Below are 20,776 nucleotides of genomic sequence, written 5' to 3'. Positions count from 1 at the left end.
TGCTAAGATCTTCTTAATTTGGTATAGGAAGCCATCAATCTGTATTTAAAACATTTTTCTTTGCAGTGGGAACCCTGAAATAATGACATATTTATAGAAAATGCATAACTTACAAAATAGCCTGCAGTTCAGACATCCTTTTAGCATAAAATGCCAATCATTAATCCTCGCTTTTGAATATGGATATCTCTTTTTTATTTGCAACAGCAAGTATATGGTAGTTTAGCTTTATTTGTCCCTGTTCCTGAGTTTTAAGATCAGAAAAAAAATATTTGAATTACATTTTGACTCATTCAAAGCAACAAAATGCATCTGATTGCCTCTTCCTGACAGCAAATAAGACGCGAACTGCTAGAATCTCAGCTGAAGGTGGCATCTCTTCAAGACATGTCCTGCCAACTGCTAGTCAATGCTGAAGGCAAGGATTGTCTAGAAGCCAAAGAGAAGGTCCATGTGATTGGAAACAGACTCAAAATGCTCCTTAAAGAAGTTTCACATCACATTAAGGAGCTGGAGAAAATCCTAGATGTTTCAAGCAGTCAGCTGGTAAGTCATTCTGCCATGGCAAATCTACTAGTCATTGTGGCTGTTCACTGCTAGGTTGCTTCCAGACAGGTGTTTATTGTGACATGATTCATGCAAGTTTTTTTGCAGTGCACACATGGCATTGTTGGCATCAAAATGCTTAGATCACACCCCACACTTTAATCTGAAGTTACCATTTCTGGGGGAAATCCAGTTAGTTAAAAAACAAAAGCCAAAACCTTGTTGCCAATGACCCATTTGCAATATATCAGTGGTCCATCTGCAAATTACACCAGCCCTAGAGACCCCTTTGTTTTTTGATAGGGGACAGAATGTCTTTTCCATCTCAAATATGTATTCATTAAAAGTATATTTTACTGCTCTGCTACGATCCAAATCTGACAGTCTTTTGCAAAACACTGTATATTTTAAAAAAATATAGCCACAATACTTCTAGTTTGTAGCTGACAAACGAATAAAAACACTATACACCTGCCTCTGTACTGAAAGGGTGATTGGAATACTTTCCATTGCAAGTAGTCCCTCTGTTATTCCCCATTACTAAAAAAAAATACACCACAGTGTACAAATAATATAAGTTTTTAGTCTGTCTAGTGTATATCTCTCTCTGTGTGTGGGGGGGGAATCTGCAATTCAGTTGGGAATTTTCATTGCGTACACACCACCTATTACTTAAAAATAAATAAATAAAGAGCAACTGTTTTGTTGGGCTTGACTTGGCCAGAAATAATAGTTCCCTGCCCAAGGCAAAGTAGAATACTTGTATGCTTGTCTTCACAAACTGTGTTGCATAACCTGTAGCAACTTCCTTTCAAATTGCAAGCAGTTGGTCTGCATTTTTTGTCCTTTTTTGTGAACCAAGTTTATATATAGTGTTTTCTCCCTTCTAATCTCCACTGATTCTGAACCTTAGGATCTGTCCTCCTGGTCATCCGCTGATGAGCTGGACACTTCAGGATCCCTCAGTCCAGTATCGGGAAGGAGTACTCCAAGCAGACAGAGAACGGTAATGTCTCACCAGATACCTTCTGCTAGCTCAAGGGGTAGAAGCAACAGGTAGCTGTAGCCAGGTGACAGGTCCACACCATCTTCCTCCTCCTCATAGGCAAGAAAAAGGCACCAACCCAGAAGAGCTCTCCCTCCAACAAAACACTGCCTCCCTAAACTTTGCTGCATCTCCTTCCCTGCATGAAATCAGGATTATAAAATGCTATATACAGTAAAACCAGGACTCAAAGTGCAGTAGGTGCATCACGACATGTTAGTCAATCAATCAAATATTTTTATTGTTTATAGCCAAAGGCATTTACAATTGACGACAGAGAATAAAAGGAAACTTTCATCTAAAATCATACACGCAACATGTAGTAGTTTACAACATAAAAAGAAATTTACAACATTAAGACGTAAGTTTGGAGTGCATTCACATAGCTAGAACAGAGCTTATTGGCTGCCAGTGCAAATTTGGCTACCTGGTATGTAATATATAGATGTTTATTTGCTAGGAGTTCAACTGTCACTTCCTGTGCGGATCAATCAAGAAGCCAATTAAGAATTGGCGATATAAATTTTCCTCTGGGCGTTGTATACATGGGGCAAGTCAGCAGGTAGTGTGTGATGTCCTCTACCTGATTGCATCCATGTATTCATTTGTGATCCATATGGAAAATTCCCCAGTATCTCCCCTCTAAAAATGCTGAGGGCATCTGTTGAAATCGTAGTTCTACAAAGGCCCTGCCTTGTGGGAAGGTCAGAGTCTCAAGGTATTGGGGCCTTGAGTGACTGGCCTTAATTTTGGGGAGTAGAGTAGCGAGGAGCAATGATGGATGCTTTGTCTTGGTTGGCATCCTGATCAAAAATCCAATTTGTAAGGTCACCCAATGAATACTGTAACATTGTAGGGCTACTTACAAAACAAAACACAGAAGCTGCTAAGCTATCAGTATTAGAGATAAGATAATGTTGTAGGGAAGTCCCAGGGACTCAAGGAAACAATTTTATATTCATAGAATTCACCATACACATGTTCAGAGTGGGATTGCTCTTCTTGAGTGTGGAAAATGAGCAGCTTTGTCTTCCTATCCTTTGCAATGAAGGTCAAAGGGAGATTTCCGTCATAGTTCAATTGATAATCCGCTCTTGAACTAGGATTTCTCCTTGCTCTCTTCCTCCCTGAACCTCCCTAAAATCTGCTCAAGTAAGAGGGTCAGGAAAACTTTAGAGCAGATTGGGGGGGCACAGGGGGCTGGAGGAGAGGGTAGAAACCAGAAATTACATTGTGCAAATGGAGTTTCATAATGCAAGTGGGCAGATACCACTGGGTGTCACCCAAAAGCCTGACCAATTTTTTTCCAACTGTTGCTCTTTGTTTTGTGGTGGTGTTGGCAATGAAAACTTGTTTCTTTGGTATGCTGCTGATTTCTTAGCAAACAGAGAAAGCAAGTTGTTTTTTTTTCAACGCAACACACTCCCTGGCTTGCTGAAGGAGGAAAAGCAATACCATTCTAGGAATGCATATGCCAAACTTTTGTGTGAATAATAATTTGTTTTCTTTTATTCCTGATACTACCCACCACACACGCCCTTCCACCTACTTGCATTTTCCTTTTGTGCCACTGGAATATAGTACAAAGCCAGTCTGTGAGCCACTATAATGTGCTACTCTTCACTTTGAGTCCTGTAGGGAACTTGGTTTTCATTCTTTTTGTTTGTTTTAATTTAAGTATTATTCAGCTTTCCTTAGCTTTTAGAAAACTATCAATTTTCATTTGCTCTCTTATATAAAAAAAAATCTGAGTTCTGTCTTTATGAACCTTACAGCCTCTTAAAATTGATTTCACTACATTCACTAGTTTCGTTTAGATCCTAGTTTGAGAATGTAAAGGAACACTGGCTTTTCAAGGGGAAGTTACACAAAAATCATGGCAGTTTTGTTTCCTGGGTCATTACTTTCATTTTTATCTTTCAACATTTGTAAAATATAAGTTATATATATATATATATATATATATATATATATATATATATATATATATATATAATGGTTAGCTTATGGATATGAGTAGAAATAGCAGCTTGTTGTAGCAAGTAGACATTCACTAAACAATGGTTAGAAATTCAGCAGGCATAATTTCAATGCCTTAAATCTGGATTTGTCACTTCAAACAGAGCACTGTTTGGTTGATTGATAGATTTTTTTCTCTCTCTTTATCCTCACCTTCTCTGGGGTACAGTATGATACAGATGATTTCTCAAAGGTATATCTTTAAAATTAGCTTTAACATTTTCAAATAGAAAAGAAAATTTGAGATATTTTTTTGTAAAGCCTGGATTTATATTCCAAATATATAACCTTCACCAAAACAAATTTGAACTAATAACAAATATATAGTGTTGGATCCAGAGCTACATTCAGTGGAATTCCACTAGCACTGGAGAAAGTGGACGGTGCAGAGATTTTCTCCAGTTCTTCCTCCCTTCACAGCTTCTATTGTCCCCTGTAAAGCTGTGCCTCCACTTCCATTCACACAGACAGGTCTGGATCCAACCCATATACCCTTCTATTGCTGCTATAATGATTAACTAATCACACATAGGAAGAGACTAAGACTGCGGGGAGGGTCTACACTTTATGACAATCACGTGGAGGTCAGCTGAAATCCCTGTGAGTTTCTGCAGCCAAAGACATTGCAAGTGGCACAGGGCATACCATGCAGTTTGCCCACATCACATATCTCACCTTCACACTACTGCCAGTAACTCTTTGAAATTCTTGCTGGTATTATAGAGAGTCCATCTGATGTAGCTGATTTGTGCTGCGTGTTGTGCTAGTAGCAACATCTACATGACCAGGTTAACTTTAGTCTGGCCCCAAAATGTATTAACAATGAAAAGCCAAATGATGTTAGTGTGATACTGAAAGCAGAGTTACCAACTCTAAAGATAACTGATGCAAAACAAGGAAACATTTTCTTAAAATAATAATTATTATTATTAAAAACAGAATATATTTTTTGAAGCATCAGCAAACAAAAGAGCAACTTTTGAATAGATATGAATTAATACAGCAAATTTATTGAGGCATTTAACCGTAAGTTTCTTTTTATTTAATACACTGCACTTTCTTTGTATTGTTTTATTGACTACAGTGTCATTTTAAGTCCATGTTGTACGTTCAGTTTCATATTCAACTAGGAGCAGAAAAGAAAAGCCAGTTTCCTTGATTCATGGAAATTAGTAACTTCATTTGATTTTGTGTTTCCTTTGCTGCACTTTTTAATTTGTTTTTCATCAGTAGCTTGCCTTTATTTGCCTGGACTGAACATTCTTCTTTCTTTACCCCTGTTCATTGCAAACAGCCACGAGGCAAATGTAATGTCTCACAGCCTGGACCCTCTGTCAGCAGTCCACACAGCAGGTACCTTATTCTCCTGGTTTCTGCACTCTGATCTAGAACTTGAAGAGGATGATGGAAACTGTCCATGATATGTAACTGTACACATTTAATCTGATAAAAAGGACATCAAGCAGCTTAAGTACAGGCTTTCTCCTACAAGTATCAAATTACACTAAGACAAACTATTGCACCACAAGCACTCAATAGTATTCTGCTTTTGCTTCTAATTAACTTCAACCTACATTTAAATTATGTAGATGCCTTTGGTTAAATGGATGTATGCATTGCATCCATCATTTTGCCACTAATAAACTACTGGCAGATCCATGCTTAGGTCCATGGCAAAGACTTTTATCATCCTCTTTGTTTCTAGATGTTAAGTTATGGCAGGTATTAGACCAATACAGTATATCAGAATTCACAAAACCCGCAAATCTGAAAAGAAAAGAAAAATCCTCTTAAGATTTGCCTCCTTTATTTTCAAGTTTGTAAAGTTTTGTTCAGTTTGCGGGTTTTCATATTTAACGACTTCCAGTCACAATCCAAAACCTGAGATAACGCTGAAAATGAAGATTTGGTAGCAGCACATCTTTTTTTCCTCCACTGTGAGACAACTTCCTTGCAGATGCAATATACTAACCTTAGTAAGGTGCTTGCTGACACAGGGCATTATGAGAGCAGCACACCCCATCTTTGTGCCAGCACTAGAGAGTGGACTTAACAGCTGCAGCTTCCAGCTTTCACCTTGTGTCCAGCAGCCTGTCTTCTCTGCAGCTAACAGTGCTTCTGCATTCTGTCATTGTCAGTGTGATATATTTGTGTATCTATAGATATATACGTACGTGTGTGTGTGTGTGTGTGTGTGTGTGACCTTTTTACCAATCAACAATTCACTCTACCTTCTTGCCCCTTCCTTCTTTGTCTGGCCTGAAATAGAGCTCCAGAAAATGCACATTTATATTCTACGTCCTTGTCCAATGTTGACATCTGTTGTTGTTTTTAATAACAGGAACCTGACAATGCAGATAGAGATTGAGAGAGAGAGATACAGAAATGAACATACCCTGAAAATGTAGCTCACAACAACAACAACAACAGTACTACTGTCTTCCACCCCTTGCAGTGAAACCCACTAAAAGTTAGAAAGGCTTGGGTCCCATTGATATCAATGGTGCTAAAATGCGCACCTAAATGTCACGTTCCAATTCATTTCAGTGGGGCTGGCATGCCTAGCATTTCCTGGATTGTATCTTATTTTATTTGGACCTCTTTAATCTAAAAGTATGGGAAATGTGACAGAAATACATTTTATACAATAAATCAGCCAGTCAAACAAGCATAGAATAAATCAATCATAAGATAAATCAAGGGCACTCAACACCGGGTGATCATTCCTTCACAAACCACATTTTTCTCAGCAAAACACCATTGTGAAATGAATAGGAGGGGAGAAGGAATGCTAATGCTAATCCACTATCCACTTCTTGTCATGTGTCATTTATAGTCCCTTAAATTTTTACACCCGTGCACAGCTTGTGCCTTTGGAATTGTGACAAGCATCAAATGCCTGAAAGAGGAAATGTATTCAGTGCTCCACAAAAAGTTCCCATCCACTTTGCAGTGTCAAAATCAATTGGTTGAAACTAAAAAATATATTAGAGGAAGGTATTCTGGAAAACTACTTGGCTGCTTTATGGAGCCCAGAATAATACAAAATAATTTAATACAAAATAACTCTAAATTTCAGCTATATAAAAGTAAAAATAAAAAGACCTAAGCATTAAAGCAAAAGTGTGTTGGTAGCTTTGATTAAAACAAAACAAAAATATGTCTCTGGGCTTTTTCGCTATTCCAATTTTACCCACCCTCATATCTGTCTTGCCCTCATAAACAAAAATGAATTCAAATCCCAGAGGTCATGTGACACATTTAGTAGAACACATTTCAGAGTTTTCCAAAATTTTGCTTATATGCATAAAATATCAGGGACTACCTCTTAGTTGCCTGTTGTTGTTTTTGGTCAAGAAAGAAACTTAAGGAAAAACTATTTATGTTTCCAATCTGTATGAAGCAGGACCTTGTTTTTCACACAAAGGGGGGAAAGACTGCTTACTGTGGGGGGGGGGGGGAGAGAAGCATTGCTTTTTCTGACCAGTCTGTGAAATGAAGTTGCATTTGGGAAGATGGTACCAGTAGGGCTTGCTGTGTACAACAACTTCCCTCTTCCTCCACACACACACACACACACACATACATGCACACACCTCCTTTTTAGAACATTCTGGCATTGAAAGAGCCAGCCACTGGCTCAGCATGCGCTTCACAACCACTTTGCAGCTTTAGAGCCTGCCTGTGTTCTAACTGTGGCATCTATGCATCTTTCTCCAGCACTGTTTATTAACACATCTCTTAGCAGAACAACACAATAGACAATTTGTCATTCAGTCAAGCACGGAATACAAATGAGTTTTCTACTGAATAAGGAAGGTAATCAAGCATGGAAGCCAGACAGGTTGCAGTTGATGTGTAATGTGGTTTTGACTGATAAAGAAGTACAAGCTGTCACTGTGTTCTTTTAATAATCTGGCCTGCCTCTGATCTGAGTACCTTGTGTTTGATCTTGCACTGGATCAGCAATCCTTGGGAGACTAGACATATAAAAGGAGACCAAGGTATTTAACCCGTAGAATTTTTCTGTGGCAAATTTAAAAGGGCAGTGGTTTTAAATGCAAACTCGTCTGGAAGAAGCTGCATCAGACCAAAGGGCAGGTACTGTCAAATTACACATTACCTACGGTTCACTCCTTCCTATGGACCCTGGCTTTCTCACATTGGTGTGTTTTGGGTGGTGCAAAACACCTATTATGGCAGGGAACAATGCATATATGTGTTGCAGCAATAAAATTGCTAGCACATTTGCATAGCTCAGCAGGGTCCGGTATAGCTTATGGCTTCAATTCCATTACTAGCACTTCAGGCTAAGCAGCACTTAGATGCTGCATTATGCCATATATATATATATATATATATATATATATATATATATATAGGGGAGAGAGAGAGAGAGAGAGAGAGAGAGAGAGTTATCTACTCCAGGACATTGGGTTTTGTCAGGATAAAATCAAAATAAACAAATGAAATGTTGCATAAAGGAATGGATATTCTCCCCCATGTCTTCAGTAATTAGCACAAAAATACCCCAATGATGTATATCAATATCCAAAACTATTCATGAGGCTTGGTATTGCCAGCAGTGGCAGATGGAACTGCACACATATTAATAGATTTTTCCTGCCATAGCCAACAGTTGAGAGACCTTTTCAAGCAGAGCTGTATCACTGGATTGCAGCCATAGGCTTGAGTCAATATAGATATTTTATGAGATAAAAATGTTAGAGATTAAAGTAACTGTGTCCTTTTCTCAGAAGTGTTTACCCTATAGGATCCCTAAAAGGTCTTGGCGCCAGTGATTCAGTCTGTAGCCTCAGAACCCATTAATCAAGTGCTACATTCTTCTACCTCACTTTTCATTCCCAATAATAATCCAGACTTGAAGATTCTTCTTCGCTTTCACAGGAAAAAGCAAGGCAGTGGGTATATGACCAGAACAATTTGAGATCAGAAATCATTTTTATGCACAATTGTTAGTCCATTCCCTCGTTCAGCCATCTGCAACATGTGTCTCAATCTATTTCAGATGAAGAAACTAGGAATGAGACAAGTGTCAGATCAAGTGTTACTCCTACTGAACTGCACAATAATATTGCATATCTACTGAGTTAATGCAACATTTTGCAAAAAAGAAAGAAAAAAGAAATTTAATACACAGCTTTGGTAGATACAAATATATGCAGTTAACAAAGGTGTTCCAGGATAGGTGCTGCCCAGCCCAGCATCTGCATATAAAGTGTCTGACTTATCCCCAAAGGCTTGTTTTGATCTCATGAGACTCACCTCTGCCAGCCCTATGATTTCAGTAACCACAGCTCAATAATTATTAATGAACCCATTAGTGTATAAATTCTTCTGGTTCCATATAAAAATATGCTAGAAATTGGCCTTTCAAAATTGGTTCCCTAGAAACTGGAAATATATGACCATCATTTTGATGCCTCTCTTACAGCATTAAAAAACCCAGGATGTGCATAATGGTGCTCTCTTCCTAATAATTCTGGAGCACTCTTAGTAATTACAGTATTTCAGAAATATAATTCCTTGTCCTTTATATATGGATGTAAATTATACATTGTTATAATGGATGTGTATGCTTCTCTTATAGAAATAGGCATGGGGTAGTATGGGGTAGAGGGTCTCTCCCCCCCACCCCGCCCTTTTAAGCTAACATACCCGGTATGTGTAGTAAAGTAACTATTATCTTAAAGGCAGCTTTAGCAACAGTGTTTCTTGCTCCTTCCACCAGTCTTTTTGTGGTGCATTAGAATCTGACATGAGCCGATTTGTTTGTGGTGTTGGGATTTGATCTATATGACGGGCTCCACTTCCAGATGAAGTGTATAACGAGCAATCATACTGATTTCTCAAAATTTATGCGCACTTTCGACTGTAATTTCCCAGCACTTTTGTTACTGCAGGAAGCCCAGGCGTGTGTGTGTATGTTGTTGCAGTTGTTGCTGAAAGCAACATTTGTTGTGCAAGACCACCAATTGGCCACTGGTATTTATCACAAAGTGCCCACTTCACAATGGGTTATGAAGGTGCACCCGTATGGCCCTGAGGTCACATACTGATATCTACCATATGTGCAACAACCCAGAAGTGTTCTCAGGTGTCTTGGAGCTTTACAGCTCTATTAATAAGTCTATGAAAAACATAAACGCCAGACAGTTTGCCAAGGGCTTTGTCAATCTCTGACCACATGAAATAAAGAAACAACATAAATAATTAATAGTGTCTAAATATCTAGGCTTTGTACACAACAAAAAAGCAAACATGCCCTGCCCAGGTTTTATAATCTTATATACACAACAAATAAAAACTATCAAATGATTGAACAAAGCAAAGAAGAAATTAAAGCCATAGTGCCTTTCCCAAAAACGCTAGCTTAAACAAGTTGGTGACAGTCATTAAAAAAGGAGAGAGAGAGAGATGGAAAAATAATCAGTTAACCAAGTGTAAATAAGATCAAAGGCTTTAAGATGCTTTTAAGTATCTTGCCAAACCCCTGCACCCAAAAAAATGTGTTTTCAGAACAGCATGGAAGTTAACTCAGGGATTAAAACATTGGATTTCAACCACTGTACCTAGAATAGGAACATGAAAGTGTGTCTAGAAAGACAAGGAAGAAAAGCAGAACCCTGAAAACCAATACGATATCCAAAAGAGAGAAATAGACAGTGCTTTAAATAAAGCAATATCAAAAACTGAATACAAATTAAGAGTAAGAACAGAATGCTAGGGCTGCTATTTGGCCGAGAAGAAAGAAGATTAAGGAACGCAAAGTAGTTTCTATTGCATGATAGATCAGGAAACAAAAGTTAAAATAACAAAAGGGGGGGGGGGATAGAGCCAGATAATTTCTAAAAATCTGAGAGCACACCATCAAGCAATTTAGAAACAAATGTAAAAAGAGAAACAAAATAATAATTAGCTGAACTAGATGAATTGGAGAGGTCTGTTTTAAAAAAAAAATACTGGAAAAGGTGATACAAATTTAAATTCAGACGAAAAAAGGCCAGTAGCTGAAGAAAGACCAATGTTTTAATAATATGCCATGCTTATTTTTGGGTAGGCTTATGAAGTTCTTTGAATTAGGACTCAGAAAGGAACTTTGAACATTCATAAAACCTGCCTCAAGGGAGAAATAAGCTTTATACTGCAAGCTCCAAAATGCTGTCCCAAGTTAAATTAAGTTTTATCTGAAAAGTGTCAACAGGATTTTCAGCCTATGTAAAAATGGCTTGCATTTTTAATAAACTTTTTATTTTGCCCTTTCCGCAAGTGTCTTGGGTTGGCAAACATGGGTTCTACTGTTTTGTCCTCTCAAATTTATGCAATTTTAACCCTTTGAGATACATTAGGCTAAGAGATCAAGTCAGACCCAAAATTCCTGCATTGCAGGGGTTGGACTAGATTAGATGACCCTCCGGGTCCCTTCCAACTTATGAGTCTCATCACTACAGTAGAATTTGAACCCAGTTCTCTCCACTCTGCATCCTGAACAAATGCAGGGGCCACATCAACAGGGTATACCAGCCTTATCACAACCACAGAGAGGTAGGAGGACAAATTATTTTGAAATGGACTTACTCCCCCCCCCCGAAATATTTTCTATTGCCTTCTTTTATAGACAAGGCTTAAGAGCAGCAGAATGCCAAGTGGTTCTAGAACTTAAGTATTTTGGAAGATGGTGTTATTGTTCCATGCTGAGGGTCGGGGTGATAGAATGCAGATGTTAATTCCACACACATTGCAGTTTTTTGGCTAGTGGGAGAATCAGGATCGTGCTTCCTGATCTCATTTCCTCACTGCACCTCATGCCGTTGGAGTTGATGTCTGCACATGGGGTCTATTCTATGTTTGCGCAATCAGAGCTATGATAGGTTATATGTGCATGCCCCTCCAGTATGTAGACACTGTGCCAGCAGGCACAATTCTGGACACATACAGCACACATAAGGCTGCAGAGTAAGTAAAAGCCATGTGAGAAAATAGTCACAGGTAAAGGCTGTGCAGCCTAAGATGGCAGTTGGGCAGCACTACTTGTTCCCTTTGTCTATACCTAAGCCCATTAACTCCTCAGGCTGGCATTGTCAGATGCTTGAAGGCTGGGTCTAATTGAACTTTAATATGGAATGCTCTGATGCTGTTAAATGTGCCATATTGTTTCAATGCATTCATAATAGAAGGCTGCATACTTAATAACAGACTAAGCAGCTTTCCATCCTAGTTTCAGTGATGTGCCTGTAAATAATCTGCAACCTTTTGTTTTTGATCTTGGACCTCTTGTCAGCTCTCTCATCTCAGTTAATCATTTATTAGCTTTGAACATTCAGGTCTCCATTAGTCAACTAAAAGTAGCCAACAGAACTTCCTGGTTTTCTTGAGGTTTTTGAAGGATGGGAAGATATGTGCCCGTAATCTGTCCAGTGACAACAAAAGACTTTCTCCCCACCCCTACCCTCATCATCCTTGCAATGTTAGCAACTGGAGATGCAGTTGCTTTGATTAATCACAAGGCAGAAGGGTGGGTATTATTTCCTGGCTGAAATTTAAAAAAAAAAAAATCCTTGTCAGGACAAGCAACAGTCCTTCCTGTTAATTTGTACTGCATTCTTTTTTTTCCAGGGTAGTAAATTATACTCAAAGAGGAATGATACATCTGAGGTTCCACGTTTGCTTTTAATTGCTGATTCAGTGCAAAATGAGCTACACTGTACTGTGCAACCTAAAATCCTTCTAATTGGATATTGGCATACTTACTGTGCTCCTGACATGGAAAAAAAATACTTGGGTTACACTCCTGAAGAAATATTGTTGATCAATAGCATAGATCGTGATTGATATACCTGATGGGTGACTAATGTAGTGGTGTTATATTTGGGAGAGAGGGTAGCATACTACTTTGAATAGTTATGTGTGGGATTTCTAATACCCAAGTAGTCTTTTCGAGTACCGGTAAATAGGAAATGTCCACTTCAGTGTAAAATGCATTTGTAATCTCTAAATGATGAAAGTCTCATGGATATTTCAGGCAGCATATTGGCCTGGGTGTCATTTCACAGTAATGCATTGCTTTATTTCTGTATTGGATTGTCTCTTTAGGTGCACAAGAGATGGCTTAGATTCCTCCCATTCTGAGGTTCAGCCAGTTCGGCGGCGGCAGCAGCAGCAATGCTTCTTCCTCAGGGTCCTCCGAGCTGCTCTCCCACTTCAGCTCCTATTGCTGTTCTTAATTGGTCTTGCCTGCCTAGTGCCAATGACAGAGGAAGACTATAGCTGTGCCCTCTCCAATAACTTTGCACGCTCCTTTCACCCCATGCTAAGATATACTAATGGCCCACCACCTTTATGAAGCAGTTGGAAAGACGACAGAGAAGCTGGTATCAAATGCAGGTACATCCACTGCAGAGTAGTTCTCCTGTGACCCCCTTGGACACATACATAAGTCAACTTGGCACTAAGTTAAATATGTATCAGTACCAAAATGAGTCATGCACTATGTGAGTAGCATTGTTTAAAAGTCACATCTCTGGCACTGAAAAAGCTATGAAATAAGTGATAGAATATTTTTCCTTTTTGCCAATATTCTGGACTTCTCAGTCACTTTTATAATTTGGGCCAGTGCCCTGTACTATGCATAGACAAGGACTTCAGTCTGAAAGAAGATATTTCCCATGTGCAGCTCATAAACATCTATTACTCAAACTTTCATTATCTGCATTATTGGTATTTTACAAGTATATACACACTCATAGAATCATTAAAAACCAAACTGTGCTAAAGAGATTCTAGAGACTATTGTAACATAAATTTTAAGGAGATTGCAAGGCCATGAATTATTTCCCCATTTTTTGTGGGGTTTTCGGTGGAGCATGATGTTCTAACCTTCGCTTTGGATGCACAAGCTGTATATCAGAACAGCACTTTTTATAGTTAAAAAAAGTAATGGATGTAATAAATAAATCATGGAAGGCTTTATGAACAAATCATGAATGTTAAGTATTAAAAAAGAAACATATTTATGTATGTACAGTTTGCTAAAACTAGTTTTGTTGTATTGATTTCTTGTTATAGAAAACCATGAAATTTTTGTCTATGTGCTTTTTAAAAATTATTTTGGAGCAATATATAAACAAAATGTCAAGGCCAAATTTCTCAGTCTCTTTCTCTCACTCTCACTTTATATGCACACACACACACACACCAAATACATTATTAAGGCCATGGGAATGGGAATCTATTTAGAAATATGCAGGGCAAGCACAGTTATGAATAGTTTTCTGGATATTCTGGTCTATAGGAAAAGTGTTTAATTAAAAGAAAGGTGTAATTCATAAGGGCTATCTACATGAGGAAATACTTTCACAACTGTGTGATGCTCAATATATATATATATCTATATAATTAAAGCATCTAAAATGAACTATTAAATTACAGAGCCAATTTGTGGCCTAAATTTCCTGGCAAGAACTACTTGCCTCTCCTCCCAGTGGGTGGTAACTCTAGGGGCAGGGGATTGGGCACTGATTTCCATGCGGCTGGGGGGGGGGCTAATTTCCTTCCCCAATGGTTGTGTCGGCTTCTAATGGACCGCTTGTGATTCCAGCCAAACACAGGTTGTCTGGGTGTGTGGCGCATTGTTGAGGCTTCAGGGTAGACTCAACTTTCTTGCAGAGACAGTTCCACAGTCAGGGTGCTATCATTGAGACAGCCCTGCCTCGGAACACCATCATTGACAGGATATAGAACAGCGTCTCCCCTGTTGACCTCAGAACATATCAGTAAGTACCGAAGGATGTGCTCCTTTAAGTAAGTCATTTAAGGCTTTGTACATCAGTACCAATGTCTTGAATTGGACATAGTAGCTCATTGGCAGAGTGTCATCAAGGTTAGCCCTACATAGACTGCATTGCAGCAATTCAGGCTATTAGAGCAAGGATTACAGTCATACTGAATGGTCGTAGCCAGAGCTAGGCATAGGCACTCCTTTTCACTGTGGCCCCCTGAGCCTCTTGTGGCAACTTTGCATCTAGGAGAACCCCCAAGCTATGTACCTGTTCCTACAAGGCTGTTTTGATGCCTTACCCAGACCTGAAGTCAGATCTAGATAGATCTAGATAAAACATTCCATCGAACAACATTTGCAGTTCCATAGCCATCACTTTTTCAACTTGCCCAAGAAGGGGACATTGGCAACATGATAATGGTTGCTAACACCTCACTTTACAGGGCCTCATCAGGAGCAGGGGCGTTTCTAGCCCCTTGGCTGCCCGGGGCGGGAAGTCAAGAGGCACCCCTGGGGGCGGGGCATTGCGGTGTGTGCGTGCGTCATGACATCATGCCACGACACCCCGCCCCCGGAGGTGCCGGGCGGCGGCTTTGGGAGACACCCGAAGCCGGCACCCGGCGACGGCACCCCTTCGTGTCGGGCTCCCTCAGCGGAGCGCAAGTTGGGGCAGGGAGAGGGGTGGGCCAGCGAGGAGGGGTGACACCCCTCCTCGCTGGCCCACCCCTCTCCATGCCCTGGCTCCGCAAGCCAGCCAGCGGCGGAGCTCGGCATAGAGGCAAGGGGTGGGCCAGCGAGGAGGGGGTGGCACCCCTCCTCGCTGGCCTGCCCCTTGCCTCCATGCCGCAGTGAAAAAAAGCCGCTGGAAGGGGGGACTATCTTCGGTGCTGCTGGGGCCAAGCCGCAGGGGTGGCCAGTGAGGAGGCTCCACCCCGGCAGTGCTGAAAATAGGAAAAATAAAATAGCCTTAAAAATAAAATTAAATTAACAAAAAAACAAAACAAAACAAAACCCGGGGGGCGGGGCCACCGCCCAAAGTGTCACCCCCAGCAGGGCAGTGCCTGGGGTGGACCGCACCCCCGCACCCCCTTGCTACGCCCCTGATCAGGAGGAGGTTGCACCACCACTGCTTTTAAGATGGATCTATGCTGAAGACAGGCTTAACAGTCATTCCCTAGGACAGGCTGTGAATTGTGCTCAACAAAGCTAGAAATCTCCAACATATTTCTTTGCTCCTCACCAGACAATTATCAGTGCTGTGTGGGAAGCCATGAAGGAATAAAACTGATCTATCCCTCAGAGTGTGATTAGAGCTGAACTTTTTTACAGCCAGACAATATTAAGACTTCACACTAGAAGGAAGTCTGCAGTGCATTTGGTAAAGTTTAAGGCAAACTCTATTTCAGCTTCTGCTCAGTTTTCTCTATAGCTTCTTTCACTCATGGCAATATTACATTCATCTTTTGCTGTTCCTGGCCCTCTCCAGTCGGTCACAAGCCACAACTTGCATACACTTGTACACGTCTATTGGCATTAATCAGTCAAAAGTGGAATTCAGATTATATAAGGAGAATTTAATCTTTCATGGGAAGTTGTGGTGGGAGGCGAAGGGAAATAGTAGATGAATATGCAGTTGTATACTGCTCTCTAGTAGAGACAAGGCATATACTTTTACACTAATTTATAGCTCTGCAGAGCATCATCATTCTCTTTTGTTTTCATGACACACAGTTCATGTACAGCATTTTTGTTCTTTGTAGACTTTTGAGGAATGTTAAAAGATGGACACCAGTTCCTCCCCCCACACACTAAGAGGGTGCATGAAGAAGAGTCATAGGGCTGTGTGGCTTAGCCATCCCTTTTAACCATAATGTCAAGAAGCAGTGTGCACTTACCAATGTATTTGTGTAGCACTCCTCCACTCAAGGGGGGAATTTGACCCAATCGGTGCCTCTCCTCCTATGGAAGAGCCCTAAAGAAACATAGAGGTATGGGAAAATTATAAGATCAGGAAAGTACATAAACAACACAGTAACAAAGCAACATGAGGCCTTGTGGGGGCCCAAATATGACTAGGTGTGTGTCCACTAGGCGGAGGGTGAAACACCTGTTTTCACATATCTGCCTAATGATACTCTGTAGTAGTGTAGTTTGTCTCCTCATTTGTCTCCTGAGAAATCTCTATGTGGGACAAGAAGCTACAGTTAGAACTGGATATGGAACAACTGATTGGTTCAAAATTGGGAAAGGAGTACGACAAGGCTGTATATTGTCTCCCTGCTTATTTAATTTATATGCAGAATTCATCATGCGAAAGGCTGGACTGGATGAATCCCAAACCGGAATTAAGATTGCCGGAAAAAATATCAACAACCTCAGATATGCTGATGACACTACCTTGATGGCAGAAAGTGAGGAGGAATTAAAGAACCTTTTAATGAGGGTGAAAGAGGAGAGCGCAAAATATGGTCTGAAGCTCAACATCAAAAAAACTAAGATCATGGCCACTGGTCCCATCACCTCCTGGCAAATAGAAGGGGAAGAAATGGAGGCAGTGAGAGATTTCACTTTTTTGGGTTCCACGATCACTGCAGATGGTGACAGCAGTCACGAAATTAGAAGACGCCTGCTTCTTGGGAGAAAAGCAATGACAAACCTAGACAGCATCTTAAAAAGCAAAGACATCACCTTGCCGACAAAGGTCCGTATAGTTAAAGCTATGGTTTTCCCAGTAGTAATGTACGGAAGTGAGAGCTGGACCATAAAGAAGGCTGATCGCCGTAGAATTGATGCTTTTGAATTATGGTGCTGGAGGAGACTCTTGAGAGTCCCATGGACTGCAAGAAGATCAAACCTATCCATTCTGAAGGAAATCAGCCCTGAGTGCTCACTAGAAGGACAGATCCTGAAGTTGAGGCTCCAGTACTTTGGCCACCTCATGAGAAGAGAAGACTCCCTAGAAAAGACCCTGATGTTGGGAAAGATGGAGGGCACAAGGAGAAGAGGACGACAGAGGATGAGATGGTTGGACAGTGTTCTCGAAGCTACTAACATGAGTTTGGCCAAACTGCGAGAGGCAGTGAAGGATAGGCGTGCCTGGCGTGCTCTGGTCCATGGGGTCACGAAGAGTCGGACACGACTGAACGACTGAACAACAACAACAACAACTAGTGTAGTCTTCCTGATCTATATAAGGGCAGGCAGTCTTTCAGGTATCCTGGTCCCATGTTGTTCTGAGCTTTATATGTTAACCACAAGGCCTTTAATATGACAACTAATTGGCAGCATGGGACATGCCCAGGATCAAGGCAGCAGGAGAGGACAGAGTAGAGATCTGTGGATCTGGTAGCAAGGAGATTATAACAAGTAATTTAATGAAGATTTTGCAATCTCCAACCATAAATCTTGAGGGTGGGGCAACAACAATTTCTTGTGGATATGCTAGCTCCCTTGCATATCAGAGTGATGATCACAGCTGCATTTTCATCATCTAGTCTTTGCATCTCTCATATATTGTAAGGGTAACTTCTTCTGCAGGCAGTCTGCTGTAAGGGTATAGACTCCTCACACTTTAGTTGCTGGATTATCCTAGCAATGCATGAGAGGCGTGTGGCCTGGCAAACAGATGTGACAAAAGGGTTGGAGCCAGGGAGCATGACCCCCCTCCCCCCTTCCTGCAATTATAACCTTGTGGGAAATGTTTTACTGGTGGTGTAAACATAAACAACTATTCTACTGAAATGTGCAGCCTGTGATTTTACACACACACACACACACACACACACACTGAGCATACAGGTAATTTCGAAAACTATAGGTAAACCAGGGAAATGGTAACGGCACAGCTGTGATTGCAATAACCCAGTGAGGTGGAGGGGGGAAGGCAGCTGTGGTTATAGCAAAGTCACAAACAGAAAAATGCTGAAAGGATAGGCTGGTTTCTGTTTAGTTTATCCCGAAATAGCCCTTTAAGTTTTCAACTTCCTTAAGTCCCACACCACCAAATTCTGCCCTCTCACCAAGCAGAACTGTGTGCTGCTCCCTTGACTTCCTGCTTGTATGTGATCACTTCCTCTCTCAGTGTTGTTCTGAGGTGGTGCAGTGGAGCTACAGCTGGAAGGCAAGCCCAATGGCTCCCCTTCATTGCCACCTGCCATGGTTTTCTTCCTCTGTGTAGCTTGCAATATTCACCATGGAGTTCAGGAGCCCAGCAAAGCATAGAAGATGCTAGAGGGTGAGCACACAAAGAAACAGCCTGCAAGGAAACAAAGGTGAAAAAAACTGGGCAGTGATTTTTGTAGAAGTGCTTCTCCCTGAGGTAAGTAATTTCTGTTTTTCAGTTGTTTAGAGCACTGTGGGTCAGGGTGAAGCGTCATTTTCCTGCTTGAAATGAGCAGATACTTATTTGAAAATGTGGTTGGTTAACATAATTTGATATTATACTAAGGATTCTTAGGCCTCACTCATAATGGTGAATAATACTTCCAATTAATTCAACAAGCTGAAATTTAGCTCACAAGTTCCTCAAGTAACCCTGGTGACCAGAACGATTATGAAAAAGGGAGCTTTGTGTGTTTCTGCTTGTATGTTGCCAAATGTGTTTCTTCAAAAGGTGAGGGAATTTCCTCACAGCCTAGGAAGCTGAAATTTGAAGCACCTGTAGCCCAAGACACCTGGGATTACTTAAAAAAAAGCCTGAACACAAAAAAATGTGCCTATATACTTGCCTCAAAAAAGGGCACATGAAGTAAAACTTCAGCAGGAGTCAGCTAATAGTTAGAAAACTGTACATACACGCCCCCCCCCCCAAATTACTCAAAGTCTGAGGGGAAAGTCATACTTAATAGTTTACACTTACAAATAGTTAACACTTACATGGTAGAAAGCCACAGGTGGGCTGTAATGCTGGGTTGTTATAGTTCCATTGCCCTGTCACACCCCTGCATGTTAGCAGCTAGAAATGTGTTATCTATGCTTGCAGAGTGCAGGCTGAATTTACAACGAGCATGAGGATATGGAACAAGTCCTGGCTGAGGTCAACCAATCAGGCAATGGACAAAAGCACCATTTTGCCCTTGTCTCCTGCTTGACATTTGGGGTAAACCTGGGAAATACATTGAGCTCTGAGTCCTAATCTTCAATTTTAGGGGCAGGGCCAGTAACAGAGGAAAGGAGAAGAGGAAATTGGGGGATGAAGTAGGTGTGTGTATGTGTATTGGGGCAGGGTGTGTGTTGGGGGGGGGTGTTATCCCTTGTTAAAAATTTTTTTGCAAGTCTGGTGGATATAAACTGAATAGTTGCAGAGTCTAAAGAAGCACAGGGAAGAGAATTAGAAAATGCTAATTCACCCCAGCCCTCCAATTGTACTAAGTAAAATTATCTTTATAGTATCCACTTGATTTCCAGCACTGTTGTGATTGTGTGTGTGTTTCGCTTAATTTATATTTTATTAAATTTCCTGAGAGTTGCATCCAAAATATCAACATTTTAGTAGCATTTAATGCTGCAGTAGATTATGCTTGCCGTGTGTTGAATTTAAATAAGGAGAAAGGAGAGAAAGCAATGAGAGAGCCAACAGCTTAGTGGTTGAGTATATGCTTTGCATGGAAAATAGTTCAGATTTACTGTTGGCTATCAAAGTTTGAAGCATAGTAAAGAGCAAAAGCCTATATTGGTGACACTTCTCATCTGCTAGGCCAAACCTTTTTTTTACCTACTCATGTAGGCAAAATCCATTCACACACAAACAAACCCCTCTGGAATGTTGTTTCCAAGCAGCTACTAGGCCTAAAGCTTATCTGTTTTTCTCGAGAAGTTGCTAAAACTTCAAAGCTGCTTCATGCAAATGTTAAACTTCTAACTGGATCACAAACACAGCTTCACTAATAATAAAAGAATGGAATACAGTACAGTAAAGAAATTTGATACATGTTTTATAAAGCATAATGTGTGAATATCTTAAGCTTAAATTTCTCTAATAAACATTAATATACTAGGTTTCCAAATATACAAGCTGGACCTAATGCTTCAAGCTTGTTATGGTTGATAGTTTGCTGAAAAAAATATCTGAAGATACAGGATGCATTTTAATTGTAGCACCAGAAAGGGGCCGTTTCTTCTGGGGAGGTTCTCACTATGCTGCAGAAAATTCATTGAGCAGAGATTTACCACTGTCAGTGTACCCACTAGTATAATTCAGCATGAATGTCTGAAAGTAAATAGCTCACCCATCTGTAATAAGATGCATACCCACATAATTTTTAATTCCTACAATAAAAGAGTAATAATCACCCAGGTGAAATTTTATGTTATCTTCAATATTTGAAATATATAGGCTACATAAATTACTAATATGGAATATATACCGT

General features: G+C 40.3%; 1 protein-coding gene across 1 annotated transcript in view; it reads left to right on the top strand.

Moving 5' to 3' along the window:
* Nucleotides 1-13,773, top strand: part of SYNE1 (spectrin repeat containing nuclear envelope protein 1) — a 286,452-nt gene extending 272,679 nt beyond the window's left edge. The window contains 4 exon segments of the mRNA XM_033144021.1: nt 334-546; nt 1,460-1,552; nt 4,905-4,963; nt 12,725-13,773. Of these exon segments, the coding sequence (XP_032999912.1) occupies nt 334-546; nt 1,460-1,552; nt 4,905-4,963; nt 12,725-12,974 (615 nt within the window). The 3' untranslated portion in view covers nt 12,975-13,773.
* The last annotated feature ends 7,003 nt before the right edge of the window (nt 13,774-20,776 follow it).

This window comes from Lacerta agilis, chromosome 3 (genome assembly GCF_009819535.1).
Source record: "Lacerta agilis isolate rLacAgi1 chromosome 3, rLacAgi1.pri, whole genome shotgun sequence".
NCBI lineage: Eukaryota > Metazoa > Chordata > Lepidosauria > Squamata > Lacertidae > Lacerta > Lacerta agilis.
Note: the sequence above shows the minus strand (reverse complement) of the source record. Positions and strands in the feature narration are given on the sequence as shown.